The sequence below is a fragment of the Protopterus annectens genome, chromosome 7.part1 (genome assembly GCF_019279795.1).
Source record: "Protopterus annectens isolate FY-2018-M chromosome 7.part1, PAN1.0, whole genome shotgun sequence".
NCBI classification, from domain to species: Eukaryota; Metazoa; Chordata; order Ceratodontiformes; family Protopteridae; genus Protopterus; species Protopterus annectens.
Window position 1 is genome coordinate 354408578 of NC_056740.1, and position 12134 is coordinate 354420711.

A 12134-nucleotide genomic window follows, 5' to 3' on the forward strand; every position below is an offset into this window, starting at 1 on the left:
TTGCCTCAAACAACAATTGCCAGCTACAAAAATTTTGCACAAGGACTTATCATCCCCTGGCCTGGAAAGTGGATGCCCTATCATTCAGTTGGACAGCATTGTCAGTCTACGCCTTCCCACCTCTGCCTCTACTGACCCAGGTATTACTGAAAGCCAGATCAGAGAGACCACAGATGATCCTCATTGCTCCGGACTGGCCACGTCAACACTGGTACACACTACTGCGAAACTTGACTCGCAGCCCTCCACGGATCTTACCTCAATTCCCTCTGCTGTTAACCCAACAAAACTGTCAGATCCTTCACAGTCAACTAAGGACCTTAAATCTAGCTGCATGGAAAATACCTTTAAATTATCAAACAACACTTCTCTCAAAGGATGTCCAGAATGTCATTTTGGAGGCCAGGAGGCCCAGCACCAGAAAAACTTACTCAGACAAATGGAAAAGATTTTGTGTATGGAGCCAGGCCAGAAGCCTAAATCCTGGCATCCCAAATATTCCGCACATACTCCAATATCTAACTGAGATGCTACACAAAGGCCTTTCTTTCTCATCCATAAAGATCCATGCTTCAGCCATTTCAGCTCAATATGATACGGTTCCTCCCATTTTCTCTCATCCTTTGCTAAGGCAGTTTCTCAGAGGGGCAAAAAATATAAGACCCCCCAGAAAACCACCAACTCCAACTTGGGATCTAAATTTTGTGCTGGAAAAGTTAACACTTCCTCCTTTCGAACCAGCCTTTTCAGCAGAGCTTCAATACTTGTCATGGAAAACAGCCCTGCTGCTGGCTATCACCTCAGCACACAGAGTCTCAGAATTACAGGCACTTATGGCAGTGGAACCTTTTATCATTTTCCATCAGGACAGAATATCTTTACGCACCAACCCTTCCTTCATGCCAAAGGTAGTATCCAGTGTGACTCTCAATCAGGCCATACACTTGCCCACCTTTTATCCAAACCCACAGAATAAAGGAGAAAGACTCCTTCACTCTTTGGACATTCACAGACAGTTACGTTACTATTTGGACAAGACAAAGGCCTTCAGAAAATCTGACCAACTCCTTGTATCCTATGCACCAGGCTCAGAAGGAAAGGCTATTTCAAAACAGACCATCTCCAATGGATAGCACATTGCATCTGCTTTTGCTACTCACACCACGGGAAAGCAGTGCCTAGTATTAGGTCTCACTCTACCAGGGCTACAGCAACCTCTGCAGCCTTCCTCCGAGGAGTCCCAACAAAGGACATTCTGGAGGCAGCTACCTGGAATTCAGTGCACACCTTCACCAAGCATTACCACCTTCCTCTATACTCAAAAACCAGAGCTGGGTTTTCCACTGCAGTTCTGCAGGGCATCTTAGCTGCACCTAATCCAGTTTAGCTCCTACCACCCAACCATAGCTTTGGGAATCTACCCAAGTGTGATGACTGCAGCAGCATAGCACGATGAACATAGTACAGTTTTGTACCTACCATAAATGTAGATGTTCGAGTGGTTATGCTGCTGCAGTCCAGGTTACCCTCCTTCCATCCCCTCTACCTAACAAGGCTTTTCTTCTACCTCCAGGTACATCACCCTTTGGAATGCATGTCTATATGGTGTATTTGCTTACAACTAGTACTATTGTTTTGCACTAAGGTATGTTTTGCAAGCTTCTTATTTTGCCTTCTTAGTTTGGGGCACCTGACATCTGGGGCAAGAAAAACTGAAGAAAATGGCGTCGGCTGCCTCTTTTATACCCCTGCCGCACTGACGTCAGGGAAGAAGGGACGACAACCGACGCCGGACCAGGGCTTTGGAATTCAGGCCGACTGCGGGACCGCGGGACCGCGTGACGGCAGGATAACCCAAGTGTGATGACTGCAGCAGCATAACCACTCGAACATCTACATTTATGGTAAGTACAAAACTGTACTTTCCTCCTGCTCCCAGAAAACCTGACTGGTATTGTAGAGTTCCCGATTCTCATCAGTTCCTTTTCAAGAATCCTACTGCTGATCCAGAGATTATTTCTCAGGGCCCTAAAGGTGTTAAGCCTTGGTTGCTAAAAATCCTGTTCCCTCTGACAGGGAATCTAGGGCCGTGGATAGATGGGGTAAAACGGTTTATACCTCCTCCACCCTTGCAATTAGGTCAGTTAATTGTCTTTTTCATATGCTTAAGTATCAGCAGCTTACTTTGGAGGCTATTAAGGCTAAAATTGCTGGTGTTCCTTCCCTGATGGAGAGTAAAGACATGCGTGATTTATTGAATTCTGGTGTTCCTTCCCTGATGGAGGGTAAGGACATGCATGATTTATTGAATTCTGGTGTTCCTTCCCTGATGGAGAGTAAGGACATGCAAGATTTATTGAATTCTGGTGTTCCTTCCCTGATGGAGAGTAAGGACATGCATGATTTATTGAATTCTGGTGTTCCTTCCCTGATGGAGAGTAAGGACATGCATGATTTATTGAATTCTGGTGTTCCTTCCCTGATGGAGAGTAAGGACATGCAAGATTTATTGAATTCTGGTGTTCCTTCCCTGATGGAGAGTAAGGACATGCATGATTTATTGAATTCTGGTGTTCCTTCCCTGATTGAGATTAAGGACATGCATGATTTATTGAATTCTGGTGTTCCTTCCCTGATGGAGAGTAAGGACATGCAAGATTTATTGAATTCTGGTGTTCCTTCCCTGATGGAGAGTAAGGACATGCAAGATTTATTGAATTCTGGTGTTCCTTCCCTGATGGAGAGTAAGGACATGCGAGATTTATTGAATTCTGGTGTTCCTTCCCTGATGGGAGAGTAAGGACATGCATGATTTATTGAATTCCTGGTGTTCCTTCCCTGATGGAGAGTAAGGACATGCATGATTTATTGAATTCCTGGTGTTCCTTCCCTGATGGAGAGTAAGGACATGCAAGATTTATTGAATTCTGCCACTCTTGTCACCAAACATTCTCTACATTGTAGTTTTGACACTCTGGAGGCTTCTTGCAGGGCAGCAGCCACTGGTTCTGTTATTTGAAGACATGCTTGGCTCAGGGAACAGCCCCTTTCTGAACCTGTCAAATCTAAATTACCAGATGTGCCTTTGCCACAAGGACAATCATTTTGGTAACAAAGCAGAAGAGGTGTTGAAAAAGTTGGAGGATAAGGCCAAATCTATGCAAACTGTTAAGGATTTTCTGCAAGTTCAGCCTCCTCGCTTTAGTAGACATTACCCTTCTAAGAATTGGACTTTTCCTGATCCTAGCAAACAGGGTCATACTAGGCCTAGGGGGTTACAGGTCTTCTAGGGGACAGACTTCCACCCCTAAAAAGGCTAAGCACTGGCATGCTTCCTTTTCACAATTGGGGAGTTCTAAGCAAGCCTCCCAAAGCAAGCATTCCCAATGACTCTGGCCTTCCCCTGCCTGCCTCCGCAGGCCCAGGGTTTCCTTTGGGGGGAAGGTTAGCCATTTTTGCAGATGTCTGGTCCACCATCACAGACAAATCGGTACTCAGAGTATTCCAAGGCTACAAGTTCTCCTTTCACACCTTCCCTGTCCACCAAGGATACCCAGATATCCCCCCCCCCACATCAAAGGGCAGAAGAAGGAAAAATAAGTTTCTTCTTTGCTAAACCTGGGAGCAATAGAGCCAGTTCCTACACTACAGGTAGGCCAGGGTTTCTACTCAAGATTTTTCCTGGTTCCCAAAAAGGGGGCACCTGGCGCCCTATTCTGGATTTGTCCATTCTAAACACTTTTCTAGTGATTCCCAAGTTCAGAATGCTCACTCTTCAGCAGTTGCTGCCAATGCTGGCCAAGGATTCCTGGCTGGTGACTTTGGATCCCAATGAAGCTTATCTGCACATCTCAATAAGGGAAAGTTGCAGGAAGTTCCTTCGCTTCAGGACAGGAAATGGACACTTCCAGTTCTCTGCACTGCCCTTTGGCTTATCTACTGCTCCCTGAGTTTTTACGAAATGCCTGGCTCCAGTCATTGCTTTTTGCAGGCAAAGAAACATTCACATTTACCCTTACTTGGACGATTGTCTTATTCAAGCAAACTCTCCAGAGCAACTTCTAAAGGAAAGAACCTTCTCACCTTTTTGGGCCACACTATCAACGAAAAGAAGTCAAAATTGGTATCCACCAGTGAGATTGTATTCCTGGGAGCGAGTCTGAACACAGCCGCCCAGATGGTATTCCTCCCTCAAGAGAAACAAATGGATCTTTTGAATTACTTCCAAGAATTTGGCAAGCATGACCCAGCTCTCTGCAAGGCAATTCCTGCAAGCCCGGGGATTCATGGCTTCATGTTTTCTGATGATTCCATATGCCAGACTGCATATGAGGAAAATACAATGGTACCTCAAGAACCTTTGGTGTCAACACACACACGATTTAGACTTTATACTTCCTCTGATTCCCTGCCTGCAGATGGAGTTTCTTTGGTGGGGCGACTGCCTGTTCACAGAACAAAGGCCTGCCTTTTTGTCCCTCTCCTGCCAGCCAGACTCTCACCACAGATTAGTTGGACTACGCTTGGGGAGCACATCTAGAGGGCAGATGCATTTGGGGGACTTGGAGATATCAACAGATTCATTTGCACATAAATCTGAAGGAATTGATGGCAGTCTAGCAGGCTTTGATGGCTTTAAAGCATCTACTCTCTCCTTGGTACTCTACCAGTCAGGACAGACAACACCACAATTATGTGGTACATCAACAAGCAGGGAGGGACTCACTCTTACCCCCTATGCAGACAAAGCATGATACTATGGTCCATAGCAGCTTCCTTGGGCATTCATCTGATAGCTCAGTTTCTTCCAGGAAGGCTCAACGCCTTGGCAAACTGGTTGAGCAGGCAGGTCCTGGATCCTCACGGGTGGCAACTAAACAAGACCATCTTCTATCACATCATTCAGCATTGGGGCACTCCCCAGGTAGATCTCTTCTCATCTTCGACCAACCACCTTCTTCCAACCTTTTGCACCAGGGAACATCACGACAAAGCATGGAAAGTGGATGCTCTGTCCTTCCCCTGGGCACAGCTCTCAATCTGTGCCTTCCCTCCTCTGCTTCTTCTTCCCAGAGTGCTGTTAAAGATAAGGAACGAAAAATCATGGGCCATTATCATAGCTGCAGACTGGCCCAGGCAACATTGGTATCCATTACTTTGCAGTCTCTCCCAGTCTCAGCCTTGGCATCTTCCCCTGATACCAGATCTCTTGGTTCAGGAGGGAGGAAAAATTCTACATCCTCATCTTTAGACTCTGCATTTGACAGCCTGGCTCATAATATAAACCTTTCCCAACAGGTGGTTGAGGTTCTTCTTGAGGCCAGGAGGCCTAGCACTAGGAAATCCTACGCAGATAAATGGAAAAGATTCTGCATTTTGATGCAGCTTAGAGGGGAAGACCTTTCTCTACCTACTCTTAGTCTTATTCTTGACTGTGGCAGGCTTGCTTAATGGTGGATTTTCCTCTTCTTCTATCAAGATTCATGCTTCGGCTATTGCTGCTCATTGTTCCTTTGAGCAATACATTTTCTCTCATCCCTTGATGAAACATTTCCTTAGGGGAGCTAGCAATTTAAAGCCTCCCAGAAGGGCACCTACTCCTGCTTGGGATCTTAATTTTGTACTTGAGAAACTTACTCTGCCTCCCTTTTAACCAACTGCCTCAGCAGATTTAAAGTTTCTCTCTTGGAAACTGCCTTTCTCTTGGCTATTAAGTCAGCTAGAAGAGTTTTTGAGCTGCAGGCCTTAATGACATTAGAGCCTTTTATCATCTTCCATGTGGATCGGGTTTCTCTTCGAACTAATCCCTCCTTTTTGCCTATGGTGGTTTCTAGCCTGACTCTTAACTAGTCTATCCACCTGCCTACCTTCTTTCCTAATCCTCAGAATAAAGGGGAAAGGTTACTGCACTCCCTGGATGTGCATAGACAGCTTAGATTTTACCTGGACAGGACTAAACCTTTTCAAAAGTCAGATCAGTTGTTGGTCAGTTTTGCTCCTGGAGCCCAGGGCAAAGCTATTTCTAAACAGACCATTTCTAAATGGATTGCTCATTTTATTCACTTTTGTTACTTACAGCATGGCAAGGTTCCTCCTCAGAGTATTAGGACCCATTCTACTAGAGCAGCCTTTACCTCAGCAGTTTTTTTAAGAGGTGTACCTACTAGGGACATACTGGAAGCCGCTACCTGAACTTCTGTCCACAAAGCATTACAATTTATCTTTGTTTTCTAAGTCCAGGGCTGGTTTTGCCACTGCAGTGTTGCAGGGCATTCTCACCAACCCTTAAACAGTGGGTTATCCTTATCCCTTTTGTTTTTTTCTTTCCTGGGCTCTGGGAATCAACCCATTTTGTAAGGACTGCAACAGTGAAACACGATGAACATAGTACAGTTGTGTACACTTGCCATAAATGTAGATGTTCGAGTGCATTCACTGTTGCAGTCCTGGTCTCCCCCCCCCCCCCCATATACCCCTTTTTTCCTAGGGCACAGACTGGATTTTTCTTTTCCTGGTCTAGCCTATTTGGGGGCTCCTGACATTTAATTGAAGGCAGCCGACGTCGTATACCAAGGACTTTGGTATTCTGGCAGACTGTGAGCTACCGGGAGCCAGATAACCCATTTTGTAAGGACTGCAACAGTGAATACACTCTAACATCTACATTTATGGTAAGTGTACACAAAGTGCTTCACCTCAAAAAATTTAAATTTTTTGATTAACACACACACACACACACACACACACGTATTGTATATATGGAGAGAGAGAGCAAACAACCTTTTACAACCTTGTAGCCCTTTCTTTAGTGTTACCTGAAAATTGTAGAAATTTTTGCTTTCCTCTTCTTTCATGGTGTTTTCACCTTCCTTTCCTTCCCATTTTAGTGTTTTATAGTTACAGGTAGTTGGATATTGTTTGATATTACTTAGAGATATTCAAGTACAATTGGAGTGACTCTTTAGTGTATTGGTAACCTTTGGATAGTAATAATAATAGAACTTTAGACTTGCTACTTTGTAATGTGTTTAGATTGCATCTTTGTTTAGTAAAGACATAAGAAACTCTTAATCCAGCAGTATAATTGTCTCAACATGGAGAAGTCTACTAGTTTCAAGAAATGCACAAAATATAATCAAAAGATCCCCCCACATGATCTTCTTGACCTACAGTAGATATAAAAAGTCTACACACCCCAGTTAAAATGCCAGGTTTTTGTGATATAAAAAAATGAGATCACAATAAATCATTTCAAAACTTTTCCCACTTTTAATGTGACCTATAACCTGTACAATTCAACTGAAAACAAACAAATCTCTTAGGGGGAAAAATATAAAAAAATAAAAAGGTACAATTAGCTGGCTGCATGTGCACACACCCTTAAAATAATACCTTGTTGAAGCACTTTTTGATTTAATTACAGCATTCAGTCTTCTTGGTTAGGAGTCTATCAGCATGGCACATCTTGACTTAGCAATATTTGCCCACTCTTCTTTGCAAAAGCGCTCCAGATCTGTCAGATTACGCGGGCATCTCTTGTGCACAGCCCTCTTCAGGTCACCCCACAGATTTTCTATTGGATTTAGGTATGGGCTCTGGCTGGGCCATTCCAAAACTTTAATTTTGTTCTGGTGAAGCCATTCTTTCGTTGATTTAGATGTATGCTTGGGGTCGTTGTCATGTTGAAATTGAAATTCCTCTTCATCTTCAGCTTTCTAGCAGATACCTGAAGGTTTTGGGCCAAAAGTGAGTGGTATTTGGAACTGTTCATAATTCCCTTCACCTTGACTGAAGTCCCAGTTCCAGCTGAAGAAAAGCAACCCCAAAGCACGATACTGCCATCACCATGCTTCACTGCTGGGATGGTGTTCTTTTGGTGATGTGAAGTGTTGTTTTTGCACCAAACTTACCTTTTGGAATTGTGGCCAGAAAGTTCAACCTTGGTCTCATCAGACCATAACACATTTTCCCACATGCCTTTGGGAGACTTAATGCATTGTTTTTCATATTTTAACCAGGCCTGGATGTTTTTCTGTGTAAGAAAAGGCTTCATTCTTGCAAACCTACCCCATAGCCCAGACATATGGAGAATACAGGAGATTGTTGTCACATGTACTACACAACCAGTACTTACCAGAAATTTCTGCAGCTCCTTCAGTGTTGCTGTAGGTCTCTTGTCAGCCTCCCTGACCAGTTTTCGTCTGGTCTTTTCATCAATTTTGGAGAAATGGCCAGTTCTGTGCAACGTCACTGTTGTCCCATATTTTCTCCACTTTTTGATGACCGTCTTCAGTATATTCCATGGTATATCCAATGCTGTGGAAATTTTTTTGTACTCTTCTCCTGACTGATACCTTTCAACAATGAGATTCCCTTTGATGCTTTGTAAGCTCTCTGTGAACCATGGCTTTTGCTGTAGCAGGCAACTGAGTAAATGTCAGGAAAATCCTACTAGGACAGCTGAACTTTATTTGGGGTTAATCAGATTCTCTTTAATTGATGGCAGGTGTGTACCCAAGAAGACTGAATGCTGTAATTAAAGGTGCTTCAACAAAGTATTAGTTTAAGGGTATGCACACTTATTCAACCAGCTTATTGTATGTTTTTTATTTTTTATATTTTTCCCCCTAACAGATTTGTTTGTTTTTCAGTTGAATTGTACAGGATATGGGTCACATTAAAGGTGGGGAAAGTTTTGAAATGATTCATTGTGGTCCCATTTTTTTGTATCACAAAACCCTGGCATTTTAACAGGGGTGTGTAAACTTTTTATATCCACTGAATTTGTAGTGTGTCTGAGGGTCTCGCGTCTCTCAGTGTTGTGTTGTGTTTTATTGGACAGACTGGAATGAAAGGATCTGTTATGTTAAGTATATAAATTTTGTTTTTATGTGGTTTAGCTTGATTCCTTGGAAGAATTTCATAGAACTTTGGACTAGGTCACATGTAACTGTATTCTGAAAGTCATGCACAAGTCCTTTTATAATTTGATGTTTTTCATCTCAATTGTTTACTTTCAGCACTCAACAACATAGTGTGGAACTGACCAATGACATCAGTGTACTTCAGGTGGCTCATAAACAACTAGAAAGCCACATGGGTGTCCTGAAAGAGCAACATCTGCAGGATGCAGCTAAACTGAAATCTCAGCTTGTTGAAACTGAGACAAGAGCCAAGGACCTACAAAAAGAAGTAAGCCCAGTGTTTTAATTTACACATTTTTGTTTATCTAGAGTTGCATAATTATAACTACAATTTTATCTGCTAATTGCAGGTTCATTTATTTATATAGTAATACAGTAGTTATGATATTTCTGCATGGCATTTGCTGCTTTATGTATAGTTGTCTTTTTTTTCTAGTATGTTAAATAGTTTATTACAACTGTTTGCAGCCAAAGCAGCTTAAATAAAAGAAACAACTAAGTAGTAATCTTTTATTAAGGAAGGTCCTCATTGCAGTATTTTCAATATCTGTGCTTCATGTCTGTGTCAAAGAGATCCAGCTTGTATTTCTTAACAGTTTAAGATCCCCATACATGAGTCATTGTTATTCTGTTGTACCAGCTGAAAGACACTGGAGTGTGAGGGCCAGCTTACAGCATCCCACATCGCATACAATGAAATGTCAAAAAAACTGGGTAGGGTAAACTAAAACTTAATTTTATGTCTGTGGCAGAACCCCAGCAGTAAAATACATTACCATAGTAATCAACTCTGAGGTTGCCGAATGTTGGTGAGAAAAGTGCATCCCCCCCATTGACTGCCATTGACATGTAGTTTTAGCACAGTGTGTCATTTGATGATCTATGCCACAGTTTCATGTAAGGATATTTGCTGCTCGCTGTACTGTCATACAGATGCATAATCTGTTTTTACAGTTCTTATTCTAAATTGAAATTTTTTCTAAACATCCATTTTATGTGAAACATTTCTGTATTTTATATTATAAATTTATGTAAAAATCTCTGCGCTTTTCTACCAGAGCCTCTGCTGAAAATGGACTTTCCCAACCAGTCAGACTATCCTGGTCACCAAAAATAAATTAAAATGAGTCCGTTCTTGTTCGTGTCTGACTCTTCAGCTGTGCCAGCATACAGTAATGTGTATTACAGTAAAAATAGTATGGGCTGCTGATGTTCATCGTGTTTCACTGTTGCAGTCCTAACCAATGGGTTATCTGGCTCCCGGTAGCCCTCGATCAGCCAGAATACCAAAGGTAAGTAAAAATGACATCGGCTGTCATCAGTTGTAAAGGACGTCAGGACGTCCAATACAAAAGGAGGCAGCCAACGTCACTTCCTCAGTCTTCCTTGCCACGGAGCCCGAAGCAGAAACATTTCTTGCACGAGTGCCGGTCGGCAGTTTACCTTTTTTGGTTTCCGACTACAAAGTTGAAGTCAACTACAGCTAAGTACCCTGTGGGTATCCTCTTTTCTTGCCTTAACGGATGTCGGAAAAGGTTAATAATTGTCTTAATACAGAAATAAAATCCTCGACTCTGGATGAAGTAACCAGTGATGATAAAGAAGAAGCAATAAGTAAAATTAAACTCGCTGGATATAACTCTTTATTTAGGAAAAAATGTAAGTGCTTTCACAGAGTCCTCTCTTCTTCATCAGACAAATTATAGCAGTTAAAACTTCATTTAAATAGTGATTCATCATGGTGTCAACCAATCAATTCCATATTAAAATCAATACACCAAATAATGCTTAAGGTATAAAATATACATATACATATACATATATATATATAAAAACACACATATAAAAAACACATAGAGGATGTATAGAATGTGGGGTACATTTCTAAAATTTTCTAGTTACAATATTAAAAGCTATATAAAAAAAGCATAAAAAATACTAAATAACTAGAGCATCAGTGCTTCGAGGCTCTGTTTCTAAGAAATAGTTTTAAAGAAACCTTGGAGTTTAGGCCGGGTGGTCTGTCTGCTTGGAACTTAATAATCCATTCTTGTTCCAGAGCTTCAGTATTGTTAGTAATATTTCCACCTTTTTATTTCTATGGACAATATGGAGAACCAGGAACTTAAAAGTGTGTGTGTTCCCTTCTTGCATCACATGCATTGCTTTCTTTTTGGTTTCTGATATCTCTCATATGTTCTAAAATTCTGTCCTTCAATAATCGATTTGTTTTACCTATATAATAGGCAGGACACTTCGTGCAGAAACTAAAGTGTACTATATTTGCTGTGTGACAGTCAGGATAAAAGTGTGTATCAATGGAGAAACCTCTGATAGGGTGTTTATACTGTCCCCCACCAAAAATGAATGGGCATGCTGTGCATCTCCTGCAGGAAACGTGCCCATCCTATCAGTCTTTACATACTTTGGCTCATCTATTTTTTGTTAGCATAATTGTCTTTTAAGGGAAGCAATACCTCATAAGGATTTTCATTTGTACTGTATTCCTTGCCTAGGCCCTTACCACAACGTACCTTGCTGTCAGTTTTGTGCTAAATTTAATCAACGCACTATTAAACATTGGTATATTTTTGCTTCTAAATATTTTGGCTCACGCTTTAATTATCCAGAAATGTCATCTGTTAGCAATCCGACTACCGGAATACCTAAAAAACGCAAAAAAAAAAAAAGACAGAGACAGGCCGTCGAGGTCCAAAACTGACGACGCTTCTCCTAAGCCAGTCGCCAGTTCGCTGGTACTCAGTGAGGCACTTTCGCAGCCCCTGATACCCGCTACTTCTGATTCGCAAGCCTCTACTGAGACCCATTCAGAGTCCGGTATGCCGCGAGATGCCTCAGTTATGGAACCCGCGGATGTCTCTACCGAAGATGGGTCTGGAGCCGCTGTGCAGGCACCGGGTTCTGAGGGTGTTTTCAGGCCTACAGATTTGTATATTAGACCGACGCCATCTTCAAAACTAAGGCCAAAATCTAAATCTACGTCTAAAAACCGACATCTGGGCCACATGTGCAGGCCCCTATGCCTAAAAAACAAATGATCAAAATGTCCGAAGATGTAATTACTCTGATCAGGTGTAGCCAACCCCCCCCCCCCCCCCTTCTAAGAGGCCTAGGTAAGACATTGATTATGAATCTTCTGAACAGGATTCTATTTCTTCTGACTCTTCTAATGAACAGGATTTGTCTATA

At 42.1% G+C, this 12134-nt stretch overlaps 1 protein-coding gene across 10 annotated transcripts in view; it reads left to right on the forward strand.

Moving 5' to 3' along the window:
* Positions 1-12134, forward strand: part of LOC122807767 (sarcolemma associated protein) — a 2306558-nt gene that overhangs the window by 1958317 nt on the left and 336107 nt on the right. For all 10 annotated transcript variants that reach the window (XM_044078786.1, XM_044078776.1, XM_044078778.1 and 7 more), the window contains one exon: positions 9021-9192. In XM_044078786.1, coding sequence (XP_043934721.1) covers positions 9021-9192 — 172 coding nt within the window. The remainder of the gene's footprint in view (positions 1-9020; positions 9193-12134) is intronic.